Source organism: Phalacrocorax carbo, chromosome 5 (genome assembly GCF_963921805.1).
Source record: "Phalacrocorax carbo chromosome 5, bPhaCar2.1, whole genome shotgun sequence".
In the NCBI taxonomy this organism is placed as follows: Eukaryota; Metazoa; Chordata; class Aves; order Suliformes; family Phalacrocoracidae; genus Phalacrocorax; species Phalacrocorax carbo.
The window spans coordinates 43,358,678-43,373,266 of NC_087517.1; the positions used below are offsets into that span (position 1 = coordinate 43,358,678).

The 14,589-nt window shown below is 42.3% G+C and overlaps 1 protein-coding gene across 8 annotated transcripts in view; it reads right to left on the reverse strand.

The window, feature by feature from the left end:
* Window positions 1-14,589, reverse strand: part of HDAC4 (histone deacetylase 4) — a 266,018-nt gene that overhangs the window by 100,079 nt on the left and 151,350 nt on the right. For 7 of the 8 annotated variants that reach the window (XM_064452203.1, XM_064452202.1, XM_064452205.1 and 4 more), the window contains 2 exons: window positions 5,989-6,139; window positions 1,645-1,765 (listed from right to left, as the gene is read on the reverse strand). In XM_064452203.1, coding sequence (XP_064308273.1) covers window positions 1,645-1,765; window positions 5,989-6,139 — 272 coding nt within the window. The remainder of the gene's footprint in view (window positions 1-1,644; window positions 1,766-5,988; window positions 6,140-14,589) is intronic. The other variant, XM_064452200.1, reaches the window with a different exon arrangement.

Genomic DNA, 14,589 nt, shown 5'->3' on the forward strand with positions numbered 1-14,589 from the left:
AAAAACTGTGCAAAACACAAGGAATTCAGATACTCTCAAATTTATTTTTTGCTTTACTAAACTCACCTGTGATGGCAATTCTATGCCAGGATTCTCTAGGGCCAAAGGATCAAAGGTTTTGGAAGAAAGCACTACTTACTATCTTTAATTCTAATTGACTTTATACCATTTTCACATTAACAGACATTTTAACTAACTGGAAAAAAATGGAGACTACAATTGCTCAGAGTATTCAACTGCTTTTAATAAAATCCCGAAATTTCTTGGTGAATCTCAATTAAGAACAGTGGAAAATCCATTACCTAAAAAAATCTTTATGTTGTCTTGACTGAAATTCAGTCTCTCCTATTTCTTCTACTATCCTTGATACCGACCTAGTAGCCTTAAATACTATCTTTGCATAAACTAACATTTCACTACTTTATCCACTGCCATAATGATAGAATTTTCAAGTCTCAGATTAGATTTTCAGAGATGTGTTAAAACTGCTCAATCCCACCCTACTGGAATAATGTTTGAATTTTTCTGCCAACTGCACTTCAGGATTTCTCTACTGGCTCCTAGCTGGGATATCTTTCAAATTTAATTTCAGCTTAGGCTCTTGAATTTGGAAACGTCTTATGGCTATGACCTCATCATCCCTGCGTACATGTTAATTTCTTAAGACTTAAAATACTGTCAGACACTCAGCTTGAACACAAATTTCACAGCAAAATTCCCTTGACTTTTGTAATTCAAAATTTCACTAATTTTATGGTCATGAAAGACAACATCCAAAACACCTTTTTTTCCTTTTCTTAAAAAATATAGATATTCGTAGTGTTATAGTAGTGGAAGTTTTCGAGTAATTTTAAATTTTCTGGTTTTCTTTTACACAATGAAGAAGCTAATTTCTGGAACTGAAACTTGTGCCTTGTTAATAATGCCATCATTTCTATTTGCTATGTGGTGCATTTGAACTGATTGAAGTCGTCATTCTTTGCTCCCGTGTCATTATAACATCAGCTGTTATCTTCTTGCCCCACGGGACGTTTGGGTTTTCTTGGAGACCAAGAGCTGAAATTTTTCAGTTTAAAACGTAGATGTTGGGACAATTGTGATAAGAAATGCAGACTGGACACACTTGATTTTTTCCAGCAGTTTACAGAGAAGAGCCAAGTAAACAAAAATTCCAACTTTGAGAGTTTAAGATGAGCAGTAAGTATTAAAGGCTTTAAAAACATAACAGTAGCTCAACTATCCTGAGTTGCAATTCACTAAAACATAAAAAGTAATTTCCCCTTTTACTGAAGTTCAAGTTTTGTAACACCTGGCAGGACAAAACCCTGGGTAAAAAGCTAGGGAACTTATAAAAGTTGACTGTGCTGGTAGAACTTGAGAGCTTGAATAATCATGGATTAAAGATGACAGCAAAGACCTCTACTCAGAAAAATACTATGACCATCACAGAATATACAAAAATTACTCACACCGAAACCCCGCGAAGAATATATTTTGATTATGTTCTACACCAGAGTCAAACCCTGGTTCTACCCCTGTTCTGGTTCATCCAGTAAACACACCAGCTCTACTCCCCACATCTCCAGCAATTGTGAAAAAAGGTGGCACCGGCTGAATCATAAAGATAAGCCCAGTACCACTTACCCATACCAGAAGCGAGGATCACTGGATATACAGTGGTTGAGATTCCGGTGTGCCAATGCCTTCTTCTTATTTAAGACAAATTCTTGTAATTTCATCTTTACTTCTGTGCTTGCCACTGCACCTGAAATGTCAAAATTAAAAAAGGTTATTTAATCAATTCACATACTTTAAAGAATTTAAATTTCTAAAAGGATTCAGAATTAAGTCTTTGATTTCCAGTCCAAAAGAAGAACTTCTTCTCTCTTTGAAAGAGAACAAAGTACCTCTAGTAAGTTCTCTCTTTTTTTTTCCCTTTAGCTTTGCATATAATCACAACTTATGTTTGAAATCAGAGATTTAATCAGAGATTTATCATTTCACTATAAAAGATTTCTGAAGAGGATTTTTACACTTGCATAAAAGTAGACTTAGAATAAAGCATTTGTACTAGGTATTTCAGCTTTCTTTTAATCAAAGGTATTTAAGAAAAAGGGTCTTGCGTACACTCAAGTTTTTAAATGTCACATCTGCAAGCAGAAGGGGAATAAGACGAATGTCTCATATGTAGATTTTGTCTTGAAAACTCTTGTAAATAGGGACCTCTTTGTTCAATAGTATCTGTGTACAATAAGACCTACATAATATTCCAATTCCTTTACAAGTGTGCAATCTATTTCTTCAAATAGAAAATCTAACATTTAAAGAAGAAAGTCAGTAATTTTCTAGCGTAGAGTTAAAATGTCAACTGTGTAATTTCTAATCATTATTTCCTCCACAATAGAGACCAGTCTGTTTTACTGCGATGATGGATTAAAATTATCATTTGGTTGACAGAACAGATTCGCAGACAGAGCTCCTGATGGAGCAATGCATAGAAAGTTTGGCAAGCAGAACATGTGGAAAAAGATGGTTCATCTATACCATCGCATAAAGCAAGAATTCCAAAGGAAAATATCTGGGCTACAAGAAAATGGAAAGGCCAGGAAAACTATCTGCTCTATGGGGATTAAAAACTCAAAATACGACAGGGTGATCTTTTGTCTCCTGGATCCTGCTCAACAATGACATTTGACAGACCGGGGAAACAATTTTTTTTATCTCCGCAAGAGAAGAAAACTGCAATACTTCTATAAAGCACCGCCTAAAGATGTAATGTTGTTCAACCACTGAAGCTATGTTGAAAATCTTAAAAATTCACCATTTTGGAGCCCTGAGTTTCTCACTACCTCTGCAAACGTAGCTTTGGCGTGTAGCCCGATGGGAAGTTCAACTGAGGAGCCGGAGATAAACTCATATGAGTGTACCAAGCCACATGGCTAGACCAGAATAGATGACAAATTCACACTTAAAGGACTTCCCTCTCCAAAATGGGTAATCTTTAATCTATTAGCATCTTTAAAATAATAAAACATGCTTGTGTTATCACTTTTGACTAAATCTGATATAATTTAGAAGACTTGAAGCTGAACATTTTTTGGATCCTGAAGTTTACAAAAGCTCCACTGGCATGTCCTCCTCCTTAGTTAGAAGCTGAAAGGCCCCATATATGCTTAACAAGGTAAAAACATGCAGGCTTCCCCTCCCCTGGGCAATACTGGAGCCATGGACCAAACTGTCATGCAAGACCTTCTGACCATTACTCAGCTCTTGAACCTTGAGTTGAAAGATCAAAAGAAAAAAAAAAAAAACAACTAACTCACTTTTAATATACTATATACTGTGTTATTTTGGACCCGGTCACATTGTTACAGGCAGAAGTGCTGTGCACTATCCAGTGAAGATGTTAACAAGGACCCCACAGGCAGAAAGGGACAACCTGTCACATGCACAATAGTATATAGCACGCAGGGGTATAAGTAAAGAGGACAAGAGCAGAAGTCAAACATCAAAATACATACGGAATAAATCCACAGGCAGGAAGCAAGACAATCAACCCCAATGCAAGCAAAAGGCATGGCAGAGTAAAAGGAGGATGAGAGAGAAGGAACCGGAGGGCAAGAGTCCACGCAGCAGCCCTGGCTGGGGGAGCAGTTGTGCCAGAGGGGAAAATGAAGCTGTGAAGCTGGCCTATTCATTTCGGAGGGCCTGATTGTTTAAGAGGAGCAGGGAACAAAGAGGAGATCAACTGGTAAGACTGCAAACAGGAGAGAACCACAATGAGCAAAAGTACTGCAAACAGCAAAAGACTGAGCCAGGTTACTATTGCAGAGACAAAAACAAGTTACATATTGTCCCAGGATCAAATAGTATCCAAATAAAGGATAAGACAGGGTAGTGGAAACAGAATAAGGGAGGGCAGAAGGAAGACCAGGCTCTCACGGAAGGAGGAGGTTGCACAACACAACAGCAGAGGAGCAGAACAAATGGAAATTGGTGGGAGAAAGCCCTTAATGATAGTGTGGGCTGATCACAGCTCGCCAACTGGCCGAAGGCTTCCTGAGCAGCAAGTGATTGCATGGCCCATGCCCAGAAGTGTTTAGAAACACCGATGCACAGGACCAGTTCTAGGTTCAATCCTAACAGTGGAAAAGACAGGATGACCAACCATTGCTCCTTATCCTGCACAAAACACACCTTCATTTCCATACACATTTTTCTTCTTTTCGTGGAAGTCATGCTTTTGATCAAAAAGCTTAATGATAGCAGATATAACTTCATGAGGGACAGGTTAATGCTCCCAAGAGGAGAAAGCAAGGAGCTGATACTATGTTAATCTAAACTGATTTGTGATTTGCCTTCCGAAAGCTACAAAACAATATATTTTGGCTTACAGTGATGGTGGAAGGAGGGGAAATAAACTATACTTTACATCTATTATGCACTCTTCATATTTCAGATCAGGACAATTTTAGCTGTGTTGCGCTTAGCAAAATTTTCTGATGTGAGAAAAATAAATCAAGTATTCTTAAGAGTTGAGGTGCTATAATGATTATACACCATAGTACTTCTTAAATAAAAAGTAATTTAAAAATAAAACTGTAGCCATGGGAACAGGATCTTCAACTTAACGTCCCCAAACTGTTTCTTTCCTCTACACCTATGCGTTTCATCCAAAAGGTGCTTTGATGCTTTTTCCATTTTACAGAGGTTCAGGCATTTTTACTTGTTTGCAAATTACTTCAATGAGAATAGCCAGATATCAGAACGTTTTGCCCAGTAAAACATTCAGACAATAGCAACAGTTGACGAGTAGGGTGAAGTGGAAATGCTTATAGCTTTCACCCAGTTCAAACCAACTGCTTTTATTTTGGAAAATAACACAAAGCAGCCAGAGGACAACGGAAAGCATCACATGTGGCAGCCAGTCGGGCACCAGAGTACCCAACCTGCATTATCCTCACCTTTTCTCACTCCTGAATGTTAAACTGCTTCTTTTAAGTAGATTCTGATCCTCTGGTCTTTCTCATAGTATTTAAAATGAACAAAACCCAAACTAAACACGTGGAGACACACTGGACCTCCTATGAACTGCTTTGCAAAGATATTGGGGTAGGTCTGTGTGTTCCCTCATTTTGGCTGCAGCTTAAAATCTGCCGTTGCAAGATGCACATGCAGGAAGTTGGGAATTCAACCTTCAGATAATTTTTTTTAAGCCTCCTAGACCCCAGTCTTTTCCTACTAGAAGAGTTGTTCTTGTAGCTTTATCTTGCTCCTGGACCCCAGAAAGCATCCCATCTCCTGGTACCCTTCAGCCTTCTCTGCTTCTTCCATCCCAGGCTTCTTTATTTCATTTTAAATGAAGACCTAAAGAGTTGATAGTACAACTTGGCGAGGTATTTGTCCTCCCGTTCACTTCTAAAAGAAAACAGAACAAGCAACCAAAGTGTCTTTGATAAGGGGATTTGTGAGGCCATAATCATTTTACTGAATCTCGTGAAGTGCATAATGACACGTGGGAAAGCCAACCACAGTCTGTAACCTCATGAAAGAAGTACTTTCTGAATGAAAACATTTTAAAGTTAAGAACTGAGAACTCGTCTACATCTTAAAAGAGTGAAATTAAGAAAAGTGAAAGAAAAAGAAATGCAGTGTGCATCTGGTGTATTTTATGGCCTTAATACTCTGCTTCCATTAGGAACGCTGCCAAAAATACTTCAAAAAATGTTAAATCAAGTAAAGAGATGATACGCTTCCTTTTGAAAAATGCTAAAATGGCATTTAGTAAGACACAAATGAAGATAAAGTGTAGAAATACATTTCTTTCTCACCCTCAATACCTCCTAACAGTTTACATAAGCTCCCTGTGCAGCCGAGCTCTGTAGAGGGGCTATCACGAAGGTTTCTCCAGTTTATAAAGCTGCTTTATGGCTTCCATTCATCTGTTCTACCTGTCATCACTGAAATGAGTGAGCATTTGCTACTTACTCTCTTTTCCTTTCTCTTTGTTTTTTAGCTGCTGAAGTTTCTGCTCTCGGTGCTGCTTCTCCAGCTCCTGTTCCTGTCGGTGCTGCTCCAATTTCCTCTGGTGCTCCAAAAGCTCCTGCTGATGCTTCATTGCCAGCATCTCTTGCTGCTGCTGCAGAGAAGAGACCGGGGAAAAAGAGCAAATTAACACAGTCAGACTTCTCAGTGCAAAACCAGAAGCTGCTATCAGGTGACAATAACATTGCTTAATTCATAGAAGTAGGAAAAATGGCATTTTTCCTCATCTAGAGGCTCCTGTACTAAGACTCACAGGCACTTAACCTGTGTAGCCCCATTTCTAGTTCAGGACAGCACTTATGCTAAACATTAGGCACTATATGCTCCAGGCTTCAGGGCACTGTCTGTTTACAAGTGTAAGCATCCTGTTCAGAAAACACCTAATTTGAGAAAGCAACAAAAAGCTTCCTCCCAAATAGGTGCTTCCCTTTGCTGCTGCCAAAGGGTGTGGCTGGGTCCCCACTTCTGCTCTGTGAGCTGCCACCACTGCCCTGACGGAGCCTGGTGCCCGGATCCTGCACTGAGCCAGTGCAAACCACTGCCCCAGCTGGGTCTCCATTTTCTCTCCATCATCTGTTTTAAGTAAAAGCCCATTAGGACATTTTAATTATGAATACTCCTTTGTTCATCATGTACAAACCCTATGATGAAGGAATATTGTTGAGGTCACCAAGTCAGGCACTTGCAGCAAAATATGCTATCATCAACACAGGCTTTGCAGGACCAGTTCAGTTCCCTTGCACATATGAGTTTTTGAGTAAGCCTTTAATTATATGACATTTACACTCTTATTTCTCTAACAGCCTTTGTCTCTCTCTGTTTATATAGAGGAGTTCCCATGGACTGGGACAACTCTATCTTTTTAACTTCATCAAATGGTGGACACCTGCCAGCTGCTGAGCAAACCTCACACCCCAAGCTAAATGCAAAAGCACTTGCTGCTTTGCAGGCATGATCACCACCCATTTCTGAGCCTAATAATAAAATAATTGATTTGTTATTAAAAAAACCTCCAATAATCTCTCAAGGAAGGATTTACCCCAGCCCTTTGACTCAGACACATTCAAGGGAAGAACTGAGAGACAGGCTGCCTAATTAAGGTCAAGATCTGCAAAGCCTTCATCAAATGGGATGTTCAAGACTTGAAGCACCGAAGGCTCCTGCCCCTGTCCGCCATGCAAATCTCCCCCTTGGGTGTCCAAATCCCAGCACCTGGAAGATGTACGTGGACATGCCAACCTCCTGGGAAATTCTGGGGGGGATCTCCCCATCCCAGAGCATCCTTTTTGGGTCTGGGGGGATTCCGCCAGGGATTGGAGGTGGTAGTTTGGCCTGCCAGGCCCTGGGGTGGTACCTGTCAGTGCTCAGAAAACACCCCGCATCTTGACAGCCGACCAGGAGCAAGCCAGGCTGTGGAAAAGCAGATGACAAATGACCAGTCTCAGCAGCTTGGAGCTTGGCTAGCTGTGAATGGATCTCCATGCAGCTTGCAAAAGGCGCTTCCCCTAGTACAGGGCTTCTCCCTGGAGTTCCACTGAAAATTGCTTTTTCTTAAAAACAACCAACCAAACAACCAACTCCCCCTCCCTCCCCCCCCCCCCCAAAAAAAAAAAAAAAAAGAAAAGCTCAAACTAATACTGACCACCTCCCAGTTTCATTTGCACCTTCTCTGGCAAGATACGTGGTAAAGCGAACTACTTGGGCTGCTCCGATTACCCTCGCAAACCCCCCTGAACGCAGAAGCACACTGGCTCCCCATGGCCCCAGTTGCCTTATGCACATCCCGCACTCTTTACATTGGCAGCTTATAAACTAGCAGATTGATTTTAAGCTGGCAACCTTAACCTTCAAACCCCTTACCACTCTGGCAATAGATGAGACTTTGCCAAAGCTGGATTTAATGGGAGCCTGTGCTCAGATACCACCCACTGCTCCAGGTTCACGTTATCCTGTGTATGGAACAGGACTCGGCGAAGCCATGGCTATTAAGAGGGGGAACCTGCTCCCTTCAAAAATATGTCTCACTCTATCCTTCTCCAAACCCCGACAGCATGTGTACACGCAGGCCTCCCACCCCACGTACACAGATTTTTTCCTTCTCCTTTCGCATATTTTTCTATTTATGCTTTTGACAGCAATTTCTTATTTTAATTTGTGGTATTGTAGATTTGTACTATTCCGATGTTTCAGCTGCAAATACACTATACAAGATACATATAAAATTATACAATTCTATATAAAGATGCAAAAAAATAATGTAAGGGGTACTTCACAATCTGCCTGGCTATCTGCTGGAAACTCTTGATGGAGGAGTCCCTGCTGCTGCCGGTTCCAAGCAGGCAGACTGTTGTAAAACACCGAACCCCAGTTAGCAGAATTTGCAGTGATTGCACCTATGTTTTCCTTCCTAATTCTATTGAATTTTATGTAAACAACAAAAAAACCCTCAGACTCTAAAAACCTACAAAATGAAAAAAACCCTAAAAAACCCGAGAGAAAACTAGTTATTTTTGTTTTATAATTAAGCAGCAGCTTCCACTAACACATCTCCATTTGGAGAAAGAGTATCTTTTCAGGCTTCCAACAAGTCCACCACATGGTGGGCTTTTATAACCTAGCCATAGAAAGTATGCAAATGAACAATATTTAATGCACAATATGTTAAAACAGGTTTTGTTATTTTTATGAAATCAGGAGCCTTTTCTCTCCATCTGCAGTCTCCTAGGCTTTGCATGCTATGCTTCCTGCAATGGTTTACATACATTAGGATGCTTTAGAAGGAACTGTGCTTTCATTGACATCTGTAGTGAAATGTAAATGAAAAGACCAATTTGTATCTGGATAGCTTATAGAAGCTTCATTAGAGATGTATTGTTTCTGCTGATTTTGACCCCAGTTTCCACAAAGCCTATTCTTAATATAGTTTTCAAATCTTTTTGAAGTTGAAAAAATAAAAATTAAAAAAAAAAATCATGAAGTAACCTCTCCAATCGTATCCATGAAAAGTGAAAAGAAATCACTTTGTTGGTGTCTGTCTCAGCCTCAGAAAATGACTGAAGAAAACCCATTCAAGTTCTCTGTCTGAACTGAGATGTCTTCTTACAGCATGAATATTTCTCCACACTTTGGGCTGAAAACAAACCACACAGACAGTATTTGACAGGAAATATACGGTGCAGGCTCAGCAAAATGCAGGGGAACTGGTGATGGCAGCGCCTTTATCAGCTCACTGGCTCAGGCAACCATGCTGCACAGACTGCATTCAGGTTTCACAACTACTCGAAGAACCTTGGGTTAGGATTTGGGGTGCTGACCCAAGGTGAGGCTTGCATTGCTTGTTCTTGCTGCTACTGATACCATCTTGTTATGACAGAACCAGAGGGAATGTAACTATCACATTAAACCAGTTTTCTGCGCAAAAAGGCCCTCCTTTGCTTTAAGACCATGAGATTTAAAACTCGCTTGCTGCTAGACTGTGCCTCAATTTTATATTTTGGGGGGCTTACAATTTAATTTTTTTAATTTAAAAATAGGCTTTTCTGCTGATCCTTTGTGAAAAAAGACCCAGAAGCAGCAAGAGAACCTACCACCGACTGACAGCAAGGAGAAACAGGAAATCTGGTAACATACAAAAAAAGCTGTCCCGTGCAAAACATAAATTGAAACTTCAGAAAAATATGAGCTTCTGCTTCAGTTAAAGGAATTGAGGCAAATTTTAAACAGGCAGCAACCATTCAGACCAGTGTGTGGCTAACTGCAGCGAGGTCTTGCCCCTCCTGCACCACACAGTAAACTACTTCTGTCAAGGTAATACCCACGCATTGTGGGCTTGGCCTGGCATTTAAGGTTCCCTTGACTATCTCAGTGGAAGAAAAATACCTACTGATGTCTAAAGGCAAAGCGTTTCAGAGCTGCATTTGAGTGGGACGCTACTTCCTACGCTTGGGTCTTCTGGGAAGTGCCCGAGTTAGGAATTTATAAACAACTCTTGAACTGCAATTCACAGCCTACCAAGAGATGCTTAGGTGGCTCTGATAGGGATTATTAATTACTGTGCGAGATTGTGCTCACGTACCACATAATACATTAGATCCGTCTTCTTGCCAAATGAATCCACACTGACTCTGCAACGCCTGTGTATTAATCGCACATAGCTGGAGCAGTGTGTTTGTTCCCCAACTGCAATGAAATCTAAATATTTGTGACATACAAAGTGATACGCCAAGGGAAATCCCTTGCATTCTGACTAATTCAGCTATCAATTTGAGGAGCATACCGTGTGACAGACATGCACACTGTATCAGGGAATGCAGCTAGGAACATCTGAATTAGGTGCTCTTGCCAAAATAAGTATTTGTAAATATTTACAACTACAGGGATTCCTGCATATGTTTAATGTCACTGCTTCCACTATTTATGAAAACTGCACAAATGTTCAACTGTACCTGTAGCTAGTGGTGCTGGTGCTTCTTTAGCATATATTAATATTAACACATGTAATAAGGAGACTGTAGAGCATTTCCAGGTATTTATCAACTGTCAGCTAGCCAGGAGGACTCAGCAGTGCAATGGATTTTGCCATCACATTCCTCAATTGTCTTCAGTTCTCGAGCATGTCTACCTAGAATGGGGACTGACACCTTATCAGTAAGCACACTGTCAACTTCCACTGCACAAAGAAACCCCTTTTTAAGCAAAGTGAAGCTAAAATGGTTTCCTTTAGTTGTTACAAGAGAAGTGGAAAGGTAGCGCTCCAAAATCTTCCAGCAGCCTCAGCCCAGAAGACAGCCTGTGCCCTCCTGGGAAGCACATGGTTCTGACAGCAAAGATCCCACTGACCACAGAGAACGAGGACATATTTCATGGAGATGTGCTGCATTAAGACTTGCATAGCCACTCCTTGATTTCCTAGATGAGTAGCAAGGATGCAGGTCCTTCCTGCATCCCAGTACCTCGCAGATACTACCTTATTCTTTCCCAAGAAGCCAGGCACTGCTCTCTGCCCACACTCCTCTGCTTCTTCCTTCCCATACAACTGTCATTTTAGAAGTGCTTCTGTCATTTACTTCACAAGCCATGGTAAAACTGATTAAAATCTGCAAAGCAGGAGAGGTTTTGAAGCTTAGACTATGGCTCCTAGGTTTTTATAATATATATTTTGAATAGCTTACTGCAATTAGCAGAAGGCAAAGTAAAACTTTCTGTACCCAGACAGCTCACCCTTACTCATGCAGATAATCACACATGCAAGGCTGGGTGAACAACAGTTGGTGTACTTATTGCCAATAACATTTCCTGGGATCCAAGGTAGCTTAGCGTTGTGTCCAGCTCCTAACTTGCATCCCGATCTACGCCTGAGATCATCTACTGAAGGTGCTCCAGCGTGGTGGGACATCACCGCTGAGCACTTCTGCTGCTTGTCGGACTTGCAGGCAATTCCGACCTCCTCCCAGCACAAGGCAGCTAGGTTAAGGAGAGAAACAGATGAAAAGGTAGTCTAATCCTCCACTGACCTGAGGAGGTCAGCATTCCTCCTCACATGTACACATGGTTTCCACCTCAGACCAAGATCATGTTGGCACAGTCCAGACTGTCATTAGATTGCAGTCTGAGGACTTCTTCCAGGAAAGCTCAGAGACTTTGTACAACTCTTTCACCTGCCACCCCTGAACAAGAGGCTGGCCTTCTGATGGAGGCAATAGCTTCAGGGAAGATGTAAGGATGTATAAGTTAAATACTAGCTTCAAAACTGACAACTTAATGCTAACCAAGACCAAAAAAACTCCAAAGTAGATCTCCTCAGCACCCCCTGAACTTGTACTCTCAAAGGCTGAGTTAAGGCATGACACAGTAAATGCTTTCAGAATTGTCCTCTCACCTAGCAGGCAGCGAGGCTGGCATTTTGGTACAGTGTTTTTAAGCCAAATCATCTGCCGCCCTCTTTGGTAAAATTCTGCAGTTTTGGTGGGTTAAATCAGGTATTTTTTACAAGGATCTGGACATCAGATTATGTGAAAATAAAGGAAAATTGTAGGTGATGATCAAGAAAGAACTTGCCAAAACACATACACGTCAAATCACCCCCAGAAAAATCATTAGCTCTGGGTGGAAGCAAAGCACGGATGCTGACAGATTTTCTGGGAGAGTTTTGTATTCTGTTATTTTAGAGCAATCTCAACGCTGGCCATTCCTTTGGCTGGACTCTCTGCTTCATGCTCTCCCCATCCTGTTTACTGAAGTCTCAGGCTGCGTCTCTAGTTTCAGGATTCGCTCCCTTGGCTCCATCATGGCATGTTTCAGATATCTGCTGGAGCACCAGAGGCTAGTCAGAATTAATCAGTTGTACTGGGAGATGGCACAGGGCAGGGGAAGTTGTGGTTTTCAGCAGAAGCCAAGACACAAAAATCTGAAAGCACAGCTCAGAAAAATGAATATCAATCATCTTTTTTCTTGGACACATCAGCAGCTGAACATATATTCTGTGTGCCCTCTTCCAGCTATCAGGCAGGCTGACAGCAGGCAGTCTCGTGCCAAAAGCTCCTGTGGCCAGCATCTCTTTGCTACACAGGGAAATGATCCTTCCAGCCAACAGCTTCCTGGGCAAGGGACTGATCTTGGTTAGACATATCCTACTGAGAATGTCTAGTGTTCAAGTTTATGAGGCTCAAATGTCTCCAGGAAAAGGAACGATGGTTATATTCCCTCATCACCAGCTCTAGGTGAAGAGATCCCATGCTATTAGATTAGCAGCTTATATACCGATACATAATTTTGTATCCCAGTTTCCTTTCCATCCCATTATTGCTCACCTCTCCTAAATGGCTGAAAGTTTGCACAGCAGCTTCGTCCCTCTAAGCCTTGAATATCTGCAAAGGTATAGCACTGGCAATGGATTTGTATGTGCCTTTTCCTTCCTGACTGCCACACCAGTCTAGTTTTCACCCTTTCTACAGACGCAGAGTTTCCGAGACCCTTTCTAGAAAGCATCTGTGGTATCCAGCATGTTCAGTTCCTCTTCCCATTTTCCCTTCTAGAGGTGAGGAAAACTCCTTTGCATTTGCCTTTGCCGTGCTTTACATGCTCGTTACTGAAGGACAAACTTGTACACATTGCACACAGAATGGTAGGGGTTGGAAGGGACCTCTCAAGATCATCTCGTCCAACCCCCCTGCTTGAGCAGGCACACCTAGAGCAGGGGGCACAGAAACACATCCAGGCAGCTTTTGAATGTCTCCAGAGAAGGAAACTCCACAGCCTCCCTGGGCAGCCTGTGCCACTGCTCTGGCACCCTCACAGGAAAGAACTTTTTTCTCATATTGAGGTGGAACTTCCTGTGTTCCAACCTGTGCCCACTGCCCCTTGTCCTGTCGTTGGGCACCACTGAAGAGAGTCCAGTCCCATCTTCCTGACACCCACCCTTTAGATATTTTTAAGTATTGATGAGATCCCCCTCAGACTTCTCTTCTCCAGGATGAACAGACCCAGTCTCCCAGCTTTTCCTCATAAGGGAGATGCTCCAGTCCCCTGATCATCTTCGTAGCTCTCCACTGGATTTACTTGAGTAGTTCCGTGCCCTTCTTAAACTGGGGGGCCCAAAACTGGACACAGTACTCCAAATGTGGTCTCACTATGGCAGAGTAGAGGGGGAGGATAACCTCTCTCAACCTCCTGGCCACACTCCTTTTAATGCAGCCCAGGATATTGTTGGCCTTCTTGGCCACAAGGGCACGTTGCTGGCTCAGGGTCAGCTTGTTGTCCACCAGCACACCCAGGTCCTTCTCATCATAGCCTCCTTCCAGTAGTTCAGCCCCCAACCCATACTGGTGCATGGGGTTGTTCCTCCCCACGTGCAGGACCTTGCACTTGCTTTTGTTGAATTTCATCACATTCCCCTCAGCCCAGCTCTCCCGCCTGTCCAGGCCAAGGGGCACAAGGGGCAGGGAATGTCCATCTGACCATGGACGGCAGTAAGGAATCTTTGTAGATCAAGGAACTGTATAAATTGTCCTGTAAAGGAAGAAGCCCCAGATGTTTAATGCTAAATAAGACTTTATCATGCCATAAGTGATCAGACCTCAGTCCTCAGCAGAGTAATTACATCTCTGTGAACTTTTTCAGGGTGCAAGGAGCAGAGGAGCTGGAATGGGAATGTTATGCTAAAATCAGGATCAGGAGCAGAGATGTAGGACATAGATCCTGTAATGGGAGCAGCTGGAGGAGCCACCACTGGGTTTTGGTCATTTCAGAGAAGGAAGTATGAATAAAGAAAAGGAGGAGTATGGCTGTATCCACTGATCCAACCATTCCCCATCACCTGCATGAAAGAGAAGCAACCGAACCAGAAAGCTGGCGGGGATGGGAGACCTCCCCAGAGTGCTCCTGCTGGGATTCTCAAACAACTGAGGGGAAAAAAAAGGCAGGAAAAAAAACCCGTGAGGATGGAGTACCACTACTGGCAGCATGGCTGCTGACCCATGGCAGCCTGATTTCGGGTTCGGCTCCATTTGACAGAGGGCAGGCACGCGGTGAAGTGGACTGCAAAGT